This window comes from Lynx canadensis, chromosome D4 (assembly GCF_007474595.2).
Source record: "Lynx canadensis isolate LIC74 chromosome D4, mLynCan4.pri.v2, whole genome shotgun sequence".
NCBI classification, from domain to species: Eukaryota; Metazoa; Chordata; class Mammalia; order Carnivora; family Felidae; genus Lynx; species Lynx canadensis.
The window spans coordinates 26596760-26611854 of NC_044315.2; the positions used below are offsets into that span (position 1 = coordinate 26596760).

At 37.0% G+C, this 15095-nt stretch overlaps 1 protein-coding gene across 4 annotated transcripts in view; it reads left to right on the plus strand.

Annotated features, from left to right (window-relative positions):
* The window catches only part of NAA35 (N-alpha-acetyltransferase 35, NatC auxiliary subunit), a 96626-nt gene that overhangs the window by 37285 nt on the left and 44246 nt on the right, over window positions 1-15095 (plus strand). For all 4 annotated transcript variants that reach the window (XM_030294487.2, XM_030294489.2, XM_030294490.1 and 1 more), the window contains exons 9-11: window positions 879-929; window positions 1805-1888; window positions 2854-2968. In XM_030294487.2, coding sequence (XP_030150347.1) covers window positions 879-929; window positions 1805-1888; window positions 2854-2968 — 250 coding nt within the window. The remainder of the gene's footprint in view (window positions 1-878; window positions 930-1804; window positions 1889-2853; window positions 2969-15095) is intronic.

A 15095-nucleotide genomic window follows, 5' to 3' on the forward strand; every position in this document is an offset into this window, starting at 1 on the left:
ACAATGTGTGCAACACAGTAGAAGACCTCAGTAAGTGGTGGCTCCCCAAATCTGGTGAAAGCCTTCTGTGAATAATATCCTTGAGCCAGATGATGTGACGATTTGGTTTGCACAGAGATTTAAAAAAGGAAAAAAGTTCTATTTCTGCTGTTTTTCTACACTCGTATAACACAGCATGGTTGTCACAGTGATTATATATTATTGCCTTAGTTGATATTTGTAATTGTGCAGTGAATTAGGCAATAAGTTGCATACAATGCCCTAGTTTTAGATGAGGAAAACACAGCTTAAAGGAGTCAAGTAAGCTGTCTGAGATTTATACAGGGCATGCCACTAGGAAGTGGCAGTGCGGGGCTAGAACCCTGATCTTCTGCCACATCTTCCCATAGTACTGCCCTGCAGTTGTCAAAATAGTCGTGTGTCAGTCACGTATAAACGAGAGGTTTTGCATTTTAGTGTAGAATAATCAGTATTTACAGTGTGACTTTATTTTTATGATGTGATTTTTATAAAGGTTACTATTTTTTTCTAACAGGATTAGTTTTGAGAGTGTCAAGACTTTCAATTAATACATCGTTTTAAAAAGAAAGAAGTACCGTGTGCCACATGCTTTTACTTATTTCATTGTTTTGCTTTTGCTGTTTTTAATACCTTACTCTTCCATATGATCTTTATAATTTGTATCAAAATGAACTTTCTGTATATAGTATTAATAGGAAAATAAATAGTAGATACAGCTTTTTTCTTCCAAATATTTTTCTTAAAATCAGATTCTTGCATATACTCAATAAATTAATTTAGTGCTTTATTTTGGTATTTATAAACTAGTATTTCTACAAGTTTGTGTTTATTTTAATTCACCTTTTTTAAAATTTTAGAGTACTCGAAGTCGACAAGGAGAAGAAAGAGATCCAGAAGTTGAACTAGAAGTAATTGAACTTATTTTCTGGTAGATAATATCAGAGAAGTCTACCTCTTAATGTTGTAGTTTTATGAACTGCGTTATAATTTATGGAAGCCCTTTTTAAGGTATTTCTTTAAAAGTTGGACATTGCAAGGGATTTTATTTCCCTTGTATTTATTTTGATAGAATGATAGTACACCTCTTTCAAATACATGATTTCAAAGCTCTTCAGTATTCCTGTGAGGTAGGAAGAAAAATGATTTTTTACAGATGATACACCAAAACTTGGCAAAACTCAAGAACTTGGACAGTATGAAAAGTTGCTGAACCTTTGTCAAGATCCTTAATTTTCTGGCTCTGCTTACAGCATCTTTTTATTATTCCTGTTAAAAATGCTAATTCAGGGGCACCTGGTTGGCCCAGTCGGTTAAACATCTGACTTCAGTTCAGTTCATGATCTCACGGCTCGTGAGTTTGAGCCCCATGTCGGGCTCTGTGTTGACAGCTAGGAGCCTGGAGCCTGCTTTGGATTCTGTTTCCCTCTCTCTCTCTGTCCCTCTCCTGCTCATGCTCGCTCGCGCTCTCTCTCTCTCTCTCTCTCAAGAATAAATATTAAAAAATTTTTTTAAATGCTAATTCAGTTTTTGAGATATCAGTGTAACTTTTGACTTAAGGAAAAATTCATCCCATTGATAAAGTTTTACTTTATATCTCTATTTCAGTAGAATAGGTTTTATGTTTTCTGCAGCTCATTTTCAGGCATTTAAAAGACTGTAAGTGAAAGTGTGTGTAATATAGTAAGTCATTAACATTGAGATTTAGGACTTAAAATACTATATTTGAAAATGAAATTCCTTTGCCAGACTTTGCATCTTTTAACTTCTAGTCCTTATTTTTTAGCACCAACAATGTTTAGCAGTATTCAGCAGAGTGAAATTCACTCGAGTGTTACTGACAGTGCTCATAGCCTTTACTAAGAAAGAGGTAAGGGCATTTACTATAATCTATTTTAGTGGGTTATTTTTTTTTTCCCCTTTGGGGGGATAGAGTGTGTTATTGAAGTAATTCTGAGGCTTTTCCATCAAAGCACCCCCAACCACACATATACAGAATTGAGCATTTGGTATATTTTTATCTGGTGATTTTATATATATTTGTGTGTGTGTATATTATCACATATATATAATATTACATATATATGTAATATTAGAGTAGCCCTGATAATTTTTTCAAAAAGTCACATGAATTTACATTCTGCTCCATAACATATCCGTGTCTGTTGTTGGTATATAAATATATTTTATATTACTTGTTAATGGATATAATAATAGAAGCTGAAATTGCTTGTGGGTAGTCTTGTTTTGTGAATTGAAAAGGAGAAAGCAAAAATGGGAATTTTAGGTAGACATCTTTCATTCAGTTAAGTAATTAACTGTTGGATTTGTGTAGAACCAGAAGTAAGCCCTAGATGGTGAATACTTTTTCTTTGTGTGTATTTGCATTAATTGAAGTCAATTACAAACTAATATGTAGATAGTTAGGAAGTGGTGAGTAGAGAGCCAATCTTTACCATTGATCTAAGTCTGTTGTTTTCCTGTTTTCTTTTTTTTTTAATTTCAACTTAATGAATAGCATAGGAGAAATGTTGAAATTTTCCAGTTGCCTGAAACTCGATTTTTTTTTCTTTCTTTTTTTTTAAATATAAGATGAACAGAATAAGCCAGCATTGTTTCCTGTTAGTTTTTAATGGCTCCTACAAGATATAAGAAGGGGTAAAAAACTAATTTCTATCCTAACAGGATCTGAGCATCCTGTATTAAGTGAATAGTTTCTGAAAACCAGTGTCATTACAACATTTAATTTCATTATTGTTTATAGGATTTTCCTATTTAATGTATATCTTTCAGTGAAAGAATATGTAAGAATGTTTTTGGTGATTTATTTGCTAGACCAGTGCTGTTGCAGAAGCTCAAAAATTGATGGTTCAAGCAGCAGATCTTCTTTCTGCCATTCATAATTCATTGCATCATGGCATCCAGGCTCAGAATGATACTACAAAAGGAGGTAATTGTCTGTTTTACTCTTTTTCTTTCTTACCCATCCAGATTATATAGGTTGGTTTGTTCTAAAATTTCGTGTAAGTCAGCCTGTTGGGACCATGGGATGTGTTACTCTGTAGACTTACATAAAATGTACTATAGAACTTGGCCATCTCCTGTATCTTACTGTTTGGGCTCTGAATATTTACCCTGTCTGGTGATCATTCTGTGATGTCAGCATTATATTCTTTTTTTAATCACCTCTCCCCTTTACTCCTTTGAGAGATCATCACCTCAATTACATAGTATTCCCTGAATACTTGGCCTAGATATGCCCTCTGCGGCCTCATTGCACTCATACATGCCTGTGTTAGAACATGTTTTTAGTATATCACATTGTAGTTGTTTGCCTGTTTGTCTTTCCATGACAGTATCTTAGGCCAGGAGCTGTCTTATTTGTGTATCTCTGAAGTGCTTGGCACATTGTTGACAGTAGGTTATATTTATGAAATATGTCTTAAAATGAAAGAATAATGTACCTTTTTGTTGTAAAAGTTGCAGCTGAGTTAACATTTTAGATAATTTGTAGCAGCAGTGATTCTTCAAACTCACAATAACGAGATGATATTTATATTCTTTTTTTTTTTTTTTTAATTTTTTAACGTTTATTTATTTTTGAGACAGAGACACAGCATGAACGGGGGAGGGTCAGAGTGAGAGGGAGACACAGAATCTGAAACAGGCTCCAGGCTCTGAGCTGTCAGCACAGAGCCCGACGCAGGGCTCGAACTCACGGACCACGAGATCATGACTTGAGCCGAAGTCGGACACTTAACCAACTGAGCCACCCAGGCGCCCCTTATATGCTCTTAAATTTTGTACTTTCGGTAGATGAATTATATGGTATGTTAATTGTATCTCCATAGACTTGTGATTAAACGAAAATGGAGCCAGGGGCGCCTGGGTGACTCAAGTGGTTAAACATCTGACTCCATCTCAGCTCAGGTCTTGATCTCAGGGTGATGAGTTCAAGCCCTGTGTTGGGCTGCACACTGGGTGTGAAGCCTGCTTAAAAAAAAAGAAAGAAAGAAGGAAAAAAAAATGGAGTAGCGTTTTCAGAATTTGGGTGAGGGGATCTATTCTAATCTCGAATCCTAGTTTCAAGGTATCATTTAATTGTGAAGGAAGATAATTGTAAGTAAAATCTCCAAATTAATCTCCCCAAAGCTTTTTAAGTTACCACTGGGTATGTGCTCCAAAAAAAGGACTAAGGGGATTCTGGGGAAGATGGCAGAGTGGGAGGATCCTTAGATCCCCTCATTTCACAGATACACCTTATAACACCCACATCAGTGTTAATTACCCAGAAAACCACTGGAAGCCTGTCAGAACAACTCTCCATAGCCAGATAGAGAGAAGAGGCCACATGGAAGAGGGTAGGAAGGATGGAGACGTGGTCAGGAGTTAAATGGATCATCAGGGCTGTCTGTGGGAATGAGTAACACTGATGATGCGGAGAGGGGAGAGCAGCAGACCCCACATCAGGCAAAGGGGACCTACGCTGGGAAGATAAATCCCCATAACATTTGGCTTTGAAAACCAGACGGGTTTAACTTCTTGTGTTCATACAATCAGTGGGGCTTAACACCTGGAACTTTAAAAATCAACAAGCTCAGCTCTGAGCCAGAAGGCAATAGGAAATTGAGACACTGCCCTTCAAGAGACAGCACAACAGCCCTGCTGAGATATTGCATAGAAGCAGCAGTTTGAAAAACATCTGAGGTATACAGGAACAAGATTTATTTGCTGGTCTCTGAAGTATGCTGCAGGAGAACAGATCTTTAGGAGACTTTTCGAAGAACAAAAGAGCTGGCGGGTGCCATTTCCCTTCCCGTCTGCCCAGCTTAGATAAACAGTCACGGGAACCATTGCAGGATACGCACTCTCCACCCAGCTTGCTAACAGCACATCCTACCTCTGTGGTCTTCTGCCACCCACAGCAGGAGTTTTCCAAAGCCACTCTATTACCCTATCACAACAGACCAGCACAAACCTTGGTAACACTGTATGCCCCTCCTTGCATTCACCAGCAGAGACCCGTCCCCTCTAACACTTCCTCAGCAGGAGTCCATCCAGAGTGGTGCGTCAAGCATGACAGCGTGCAAGCATCCCCAACAGGGATCGGCACCTCTCAAAGTGACTCCTACCCTGGGAGAGGGAAAGATAACCACGCACATTGGTCTGACTGTAGGCCCTGCCCACCAACAAAAGCTACTCAGGGGAAGACACAGGGAAAGTGGCCTGCAGTACTCTGTGACCACGGCTCTGGCAAACGCCTGGTCTGACCCACCTCAAACCCAAGGCAGTGGCAGACTGGTTCATGAACAACACAGGCACCAAACCCTGCTCACAACAGGCAAAGAGAGTCATTGCAGATGACTGCACTGAAAGCAAACACAGCTCAGTAACAACAGTAGGGTGCACACAACACATATAGATACTCTGAAGCACCAGGTTCTGGTGTACAGAGGACATTGTACTATGGTACCACAGGACCTCTTCTTCATAAGACTGCTAGTGTCAAGAGCAGGAGACATAGCTGAATTTCCTAAACATAGAAGCAGCCACACAGAGAGTTAGAAAAAATGAGGAGAGAGGAACAGGTCCCAAATGGAAGAACACAGAAAGAGACCTAAATGAAACTGAGGTAATATGCCTGTTATGCCATTCCGAATAATGGTTATAAAGATACTTACCAGACTTGAGAAGAGAGTGGGAAATCTCAGCGAGATCCTCAATGTGGAGGTAGAAAACAGAAGAGAACCCATCAGACGTGAAGCACTCAATAACCGAAATTAAAAATACACTAGGGCGGGCGCCAGGTGGCTCAGTTGGTTAAGCTTCCAACTCCTCAGGTCATGATCTCAGGTTCACAAGTTCGAGCCCCATGTTGGGCTCCCTGCTGCCCATGCAGAGCCCTCTTTGGATCCTCTGTCCTCCTCTCTCTCTCTCTCTCTCTCTCTCTCTCTCTCTCTCTGCGCCCCTCCCCCACTTGTGTGCTCACTCTCTGTCAAAAATAAAAATTTGAAAAATTAAAAAAAAAATAGAGGGCATAGATGGTAGACTAGAAGAAGCAGAAGAACAGATAAGTGACCTGGAGAATAATGGAAAGCAGTCAAGCCAAACAGGACCAAAAAAAAGAATAATTTAAAAAATGAGAAGTAGATTAAGTAGATTAATATTGTCAAGTGTAACATTCACATTTTAGGGATCTCAGAAGGAGAAAAGAGGGCAGAAAATTTACTTGAAGGAATAATAGTGGAAAACTTCTTGAATCTAGGGAAGAAAACAAATCCAGATCCGGGAAGTACAGAGAGTCCCCAACAAAATCAACCCAAGGAGGTCAATACTAAGATACATAGTAATTAAAATGGCAAAAACTAGGGATAAAGAGGATTTTAAAAGCAGCAAGACGAAAAAACAGTTCTATACAAGAGAAACCTGATAAGGCTATCAGCTGATTTTTCAACAGAAACTTTGCAGCCCAGAGGGAGTAGCATAATATATTCAAAGTGCCAACAGAAAAAAAAACTGCAACCAAGTCTATCTAGCGAGGCTGTCATTCAGAATAGGAGAGCTAAGAGTTTCCCAGACAAAAGTTGAAGGAATTCTTCACCGCTAAGCCAGCTCTATAAGAAATGTTACTTTTTTTTTTTTTTTTAAATAAGAAATGTTAAAGGGTACTCTGAGTGGAAAGGAAAGACCATAAACAGGATTAAGAAAAGTAGGAAGCACAAAAGTTGTAAAGTAAGTACAGTTAGACATCAGTCAAGGGATTCACAAAAGGATGGAAAGTATGACATTGTATACCTAAAACATGGGGGAGAGAAGAGTAAAAATTTAGTGCTTTTAGAATGGGTTCAAACTTGGGGCACCTGGGTGACTCAGTCACTTGGGCGTCTGACTCTTGGTTTTAGCTCAGGTCATGATCTCACAGTTCGTGAGTTTGAGCCCCACATCTGGCTCTGTACTGACAATGTGGGGCCTGCTTTGGATCTTCTCTCTTTCTCTCTCTCTCTCTCTCTCTCTCTGCCCCTCCCCTGCTCACGCTCTCTCTCTCTCTCTCTCTCTCTCTCTCTCAAAATAAATAAACCGAATATATATATATATGTTCACACTCAACTGACCATCAAATTAATACAGATTGCTTGGTAACTTGTATAGGTAACTTGTTATAAAAACATAATAGTAACCACAAATTAAAAACTGGTAATAGATATACATAAAATAAAGAGAAATCCAAGTATATCATGCTATTTCAAGAAATAATAGAGGAAGGAAAGCTTCACTTAAGAAAGCCAACAGACCATGAGAGAAGAAAGCAAGAGAAGAACTACAAATCCGACCATAAAATAATAAGTACATAACTGTTAATAGTTACTTTGAATGTAAATGGACTACATGCATCAATCAAAAGACATAGGGTGGTGGAATGGATTAAAAAGCAAGATTCATCTATATGCTGCCTACAAGAGACTCATTTCAGACCTAAAAACACATGCAGATTGAAAGTGAAGGGATGGAAAAGCATATATCATGCAAATGGAAGTGAAAAGAAAGCCATGTATAGTAATACTTAAATTGGACAAAATAGATTTCATAACAAAGACTGTAATGAGATAAAGGATACTACATAATCATAAAGGCAATAATCCAACAAGAAGATATGACAATTGTAAATATTTATGCACCCCAGATGGAAGCACCCAAATACATAGAGCAGTTATTAACAAACATAAAGGAAATAATTGATAGTAATACAATGATAGTAGGGGATTTTAACACCCTACTTACCTCAATGGATAGAACATCCAAACAAAATCAACAAAGAAACAGTGGGTTTGAGTGACACATTGGACCAGATGGATCTAATACATTGGGAACACTGCACCCTAAATCAGTAGAATGCACATTCTTTTCAGGTGCACATGGAACATTCTCCAGAATAGATCACATGTTAGGCCACAAAACAAGTCTCAACAAATTCAGAAAGATTAAAGTCATAGCATGAATCTTTTCCAACCACGATGGAAACTAGAAATCGACCACAAAAAAATCTGGAAAGAACACAGATACATGGAGGTTACTAACATACTACTGAACAGTGAACGGGTCAACCAAGAAATCAAAGAGGAAATAAAAAAATAAATGGAGACAAATGAAAATGAAAACAGTGGCTCAGAATCTTTGGGGTACAGCAAAAGGTGTTCTAAGAAGGAAGTTGGTAGAGATACAGGAAAGAAAAAGCAAGAAAAATCTCAAACACCCTAACCTTACACCTAAAGGAGCTAGAAAAAGAACAAGGTTGCCTGGGTGGCTCAGTCAGTTAAGCATCCAAGTCTTGATCTAGGCTCAGGTCATGATCTCATGGTTTGTGAGATCAAGTCCACATTTGGCTCTGTGCTGAGAGTGTGGAGCCTACTTGGAATTCTCTCTCTCTGCCCCCTTGTCCCCTCTCAGAATCAATAAATACATTTCAAAAATAGAAAAAGAACAAAACCCCAAAAGAAAGAAAGGAAATGATAAAGATTAGAGCAGAAATGAATGAAATACGAACTTAAAAAAAATGATAGATTAATTAAACCAGGAGCTGGGTCTTTGAAAAGATCAACAAAATTGATAAACCATTAGCCAGACTCCCCAGAAAGGAGAGAGAAAGAGAGAGAAAGGACTCAAAAAATGAAAGAGGTCAAATAACAACCAACACCACAGAAATACAAAAGATTATAGGAAAATGTTATATAAAATTATATGTCAACAGATTGAGACAATCTGGAAGAAATGGATACATTCCTAGAAACATAAACTACCAAAACTGAAGCAGGAAGAATTAGAAAATTTGAACAGACCAATTACCAGGAATGAAATTGAATCAAAAATCAAAAAGCTCCCAACAAACAAAAGTCCAGGACCAGATGGCTTCACAAGTGAATTCTACCAGATATTTAAAGAAGAGTTAATACTTCTTCTAAAACTATTCTAAAATAGAAGAAGGAAAACTAAATTCATTTTATAAGGTCAGCATTACCCTGATACAAAACCAGATAAAGAAACTACAAAAAAAGAGAACTATAGGACAATATTATTGATAAATATAGGTGCAGAAATTCTCAGCAAAATACTAGCAAACCACATTCAACAATACATTAAAGAAATTATTCAACATGATCAAGTGGAATTTATTCCTTGGATGCAAGGATGGTTCAATAGATTTGCAAATCAATCAACATGATGCATCACATCAACAAAAAAGGTTAAAAACTGGGATAATTTCAATAGATGCAGAAAAAGCATTTAACAAAGTACAACACCCATTCATGATTAAAAACAAAACCAAAAAAGTAGGTATATCTGAATATAATAAAGGTCATATATGAAAAATGCACAGCCAACATAGTGCTGAAAAATTAATAAGAGTTTTTCCCCTAGGGTCAAAAACAAGACAGTGCTGTCTACTCTCACTACTTTTACTCAACATAGTACTGAAAGTCATAGCCGCAAGCAGTCAAAGAAGAAATAAAAGGTGAGCAAATTGATACGGAAGAAGTAAGGCTTATTTGCAGATGATATGATACTGTGTGTAGAAAACCCTAAAGATGCCACAAGAAAAACTAGTAGAAGTGATAAATGAATTCAGTAAGGTTGCAGAGTACAAAATCAATAAACAGACATCTGGTGCATTTCTGTACACTAATAAAGTAGCAGAAAGAGAAGAAAACTGTCCCATTTACAATTGCATCAAAAATAATACCTAGGGATAAACTTAACCAAGGAGGTGATAGACTCTGAAAACTATATAAAATGTTGATGAAAGAAATTGAAGATGGCACAAATAGATACTATATGCTCATGGGTTAGGAGAACAAATATTGTTAAAATGTCCACAATACCCAAAGGAATCTACACATTTAACATAATCCCTGTGAAAATACCAGCAGCATTTTTCACAGAACTAGAACTGGTCATCCTAAAATTTGGTTGAAACTATAAAAGACCCTGAATAGCCAAAGCAATCTTGAAAAAGAACAGAACTGGAAGTTTGTGAATCCCAGATTTCAAGCTATGCTACAAAGCTGTAGTAATCAAAGCAGTATGGTACTAGCACAAATATAGTCACATAGATCAATGAAACAATAGAAAGCTCAAAAATAAACTCATTTGACAAAGGAGACAAGACTATGCAATGGGAAAAAGACAAGTCACTTCAACAAATAGTGTTGGAAAAAGTGGACAGCTACACGTAAAAGAATGAATCTGGGCCACTTTGTTACATCATACATACAAAATAAACCGTAAAAATCCTTGAGGAGAGTTGAGGCAGTAATTTCTCTGACATCAGCCATTAGCAACATTTTTTTAGATAGGTCCCCTGAGGCAAGGGAAACAAAAGCAAAAATAAACTATTGGAACTACACTAAAATTAAAAGATTCTACACAGCAAGGGAATCAAAACAACTTTCTGAATGGGAGAAGATATTTACAAATGACATATCTGATAAGGAACTAGTTTCAAAATATATTAAAAACTTCTACAGCTCAACATGAAAAAACTCAAATCCAATTTTAAAGGAGGCAGAAGTCAGGAACAGACATTTCTCCAAAGAAGGCATACAGATGGCTAATAGACACTTGAAAAGATGCTCAACATCACTCATCATCAGGGAAACGCAAATCAAAACTACAATGAGGTATCACCTCATACCTGTGAGAATGGCTAAAATGAACACAAGACACAACAGGTGTTGGCAAGGATATAGAAAAAAATGAACCTCTGTGCACTATTGGTAGGAATGTGAACCAGTACGGCCAGTGTGGAAAGCACTGTGGAGTTCCTCAAGAAATTAAAAATAGAATTATCATATAATCTAGTAACTTCTCTACTGTGTACTTACCTAAAGAAAAGGAAAACACTATTTCAAAAAGGTATATGTACCCCTGTGTTTATTGTAGCATTATTTATAATAGTCAAACTATGGACAAACATGTCCATTAATAAGTGAATAAAGAAGATATGATACACACACACACACACACAAACAATAGAATACTACCTGTAAAAAAGAATGGTCCTTGCCATTTGCAACAACATGGATAGATCTAGAGGGTATAATGGTTAAGTGAAGTCAGTCAGGATAGGCAGATATACCATATTTCACTCATATATGGAAATTAAGAAACAAAACAACAAAGGAAAAAAGAGACCAACAAAAATCAGACTCTTAAATATAGAGAACAAACCTGTGGATACCAGAGGGGAGGTCGGGGAGGGAGGAGGGTTAAATAGGTGAAGGAGATTAAGAATACAATTACCGTGATAAGCACTGAGTAACATAAAATTGTTGAACACTATATAGTGCGTCTGAAACTTAATACTGTATGTTAATTTTACTGGAATTTAAGAACATAACTGGAGTAAATCAAGAAATGAGAAAACATGGAATTTTGGGAATATGAGAATCCAGCATAAGAGAATAATCAAGAAAATCCTGAGGGTAATTATGCAGTGAGATCACCAGATAGTAACTCAACAGTGTGTACATGGTGAAAAAGTTTAGCTTGGAGACAGTCACAAGGCTCTAGGGGAGATGTCTCAAATATAAAACCTTTTGTCACCAGTGAAATTAATACAATAGCTGTTGTGTTTAATGTAGTAAGAGTTTTAGACAATTGGCAAACGATTTGGGGTTGAAATGTTAACTATGTAGAAAGAAGGCAAACATAAAGTAAGACAATGATTAACTGCAAAATAAGCCTAAAAGTTAGTTATTTCCATGTTTGCAAAGTTTTCTGTGGCCTAGATATGAATATCATTTACATAATGGTGTACATGTCTGAATATTGATCATGATAAAATTGTGATTTAACCATATTAGAGATGAGGGGGCGGCAGTGTATATATGTATATAATTTATACATGTTTATAGTATACATACATATATCCGACTTCTTGAAGATGAAGGAGTAAGTCAGAGATAATGTGTAAAACTGAAAAAACATGGAGTAGCATTATAAGCCTGTTATTTGGTGATATGGGGGTAAGTTCCAAAAAAAATACCTAAGAGGAAGTGGAAGAGATGGCTTCATTTCGTAATATGAGGTAATATGGCACCTCTAACCTCCTGAGGACTGAGCTTAGTGCTGAAACAGAAACTTTGCTTCCTTAGTCTGGTTGATTTTATTTACCAGCTGGCAGTGTACAAGAGAGATGGGAGCTGACTTTTTTAAAAATCACAACCCGTTAGGCCTGTGCTGTGACGTACTCTTGCGAGAAACTTGAGTTGTTTACTTTTTTTCAGTTGAGATACAGCTGATATATAACATTAGTTCCAGTTATATACCATAATGTTTCAACATTTATATTACTCTTAATTAAAACATTTTTCTTGTTAATAAAAAATCATGCACACACAGTCCCACCCATGTGGGTGTTTGTGTATAATCCAGAAGACTTCTGGTTTTGGATGTTAAAGATGTCTGCAGCTTCTCTACACAACCAACTGAAAACTATAAAGAACATGAGAAACAGGATCCTCCCAACTTCTTAAAAAATAAGAAACCCTTATAATACAAATAAAAATAGAAGGGCTTAAAAAAAAAAGTGAAGGGCTGCCAAACACATTAGCAATAGAACCCAGATGAGGGAGAACATTAAGAATGGATTCCAAGATTTCTTGGTGTAAACATAAGTTGACCAGCAAAGCACATGTTTTCGAAAGTAGTTGGTGTAATCTGAAAGACAAAACCAGGGACGCTTTTGGAATAAGGTAAGAGTTGGATATTAAGTTGGCTGTGGGTACCTGTCTGATTAATATCCTGGGGGTACAAAGGAAGTAGGGCCATGCAAATGCACTAAAGATGTTATTCCTGCAAGGTGAAGAGGATGCTAATTAGCAAGCTAACAACTGGTAATTTTTGTTCAATAAAGGAGATAGATAATTTCCTTTGCATGCTTACATAGGCACATCATATGGGGCTTAACTGCAGGTCAGTGAGGCTTCCTGTTAGTCTAGAGTACTATTCCTAACATCTCAGCCAAATAATTGCCTCAAGAAGCATTCATTCAGTGATGTGATATTAAAAAAGCAATTGCATGATATTTATACACAAATATTCCAGAAATTTAATGAACAAAGAAACACAGAAGGCAGATGAAAAACACAGACCAGAGACATTTTTCTGCACAACTTCAAAGAGTTTATTAAAAAATTATAAAACAAGACTGCAAAGCAGGAATACTAGAAATAAAGTAAAAAATAATAACATAGTACAAGTGAGCAGGCAGAGTCCAGCTAAGAAGGAGAAAAGTCCTGAAAGTGAAAACAGTAAAAATTGGACTGTCTGGGTGGCTCAGTCAGTTAAGTGTCCAACTCTGGATTTCAGCTCAGGTCATGATCTCATGGTTCATGAGGTCAAACCTTACATCAGGCTCTGCAGTAAGGGCACAGAACCTGCTTGGGATTCTGTCTCTCTCCCTCTCTGTCTCTGTGCCCCTCTCCTGCTGGTTCATGCTGTCTCTTTCAAATAAATAAACTTAAAAAAAAAAAAAAGGTAAAAAGTATACTACCCATTGCTGAAAAGCTGCAAAGGACATGGAGATCAGGACTGAGGAAATAACAAAAGGAAAGTGAATAAAAATAGCCAAAGAAGATTCAATATATTCATAATTGGTGTCCCTTAAGAGAGTAACCAAATTATGGAACAGGAAAGAAAATCTTAAACATTTCTAGAAAGAAGCAAATACAATTAAATTTACAGGCTTAATTGGAAGCCTGTATAATGACATAATGTCCTATGCAACATTGGTAAGTATTAATTACTTCAGATATAAAGCAACAGTTATGTGTGCAGCCTGACTTCAGAGTCCTTCACATTAGCATTCAACACAGAAAGTAGAACAGAATCTAAAAGTTCTTGGTTAAAGAAATGTGATCTAAGAATGTCATATCTCTTAAGTGCCACTCAAATATTATTAAAACTTGCAAGGACTCTGGAAATATTTTTTCTTTGACTTTCCTGGGGGAAAAAGATTGGAATAAAGAATGAAATTCAACTTACTAAGGCATAAATGGAAAAGCTGTGGCATAAAGGATGAGCAGTAAGTAGTAAATCCATTTCATTGTAGGAAATTGGTTTTACTAAATATAACTGAAGTGCCATGAACCTTGACAGTATAAAAGTAATCACTTAAAAGTCAAGAGGTAAAGGAGGAAAGAAGACTTTTTATTTTCTTTTTATATTGTTTTTGTCCAAAGACACTAGTTAACAGCCAACAAATCGACCACAGAAATATAGTTAGATTTAAATATATAAAGGTAACTGTGATGGAGATAATTCTAATTTGGTGGGTAAAGGGAGGTGAAAATCATTGATTTTCATGGGTGAGGAGTTTAATAGATACCTGTCTGAAGATATAGAACGTTAGAGATATTCAGAAACTTAGTTATTAAATTTAAGAAAACTTCTCAATTATCAGAAAGAAAATATGCCAAAGTAAATGGTAGTGAAAGACAAAATTAAAAGCAGTGCAAAGGACAGCATATATTTCCTGTGACATGGGAACAAAACCAAGGATGATTTCTTGCTGTTTTTTCCTTCTGCTCTTAAAAAAATTCAGTCCTGAAGTCTTGAAGTTGGCCTGAGCAAGCAGGGACTTGGTACTGGAGCAGGAGGTTGGAGGCTGACCCAGGATTAGGATGGTGTCGGCAGAGGGAACCGTGTGTTGCAACCATGTGGTTAGGAAGGATGCGATCATAGCAGGACATTCCTCAGGGCCATCAAAGCCTGTGTGGGGTGAGGATATGTCTGTGTCAGAATGGTAGTGGAGTGAAAGCAGGCATAAAGAGGTGGTCCTAAAACAAGATTTTGGAGGTAAAGTGGCTTGAGAGAAGACAACATGAATGGGCTGCCTGGTTAGATTCACTGTTTCTCGAATGAGGTGAGAAAGGGTATCTGCACATGGGGCAACTGACCTTGAGATGTCAGAGCCTAGGCAACATCAGGAGGGTGACTACATGGGAACAATTTGGTTCAGTGTGTCAAAAGCCTAAATAGGGTAAGGAGAGTGGGGGCAAGGGGGAGGGGTGGGAAGCAGC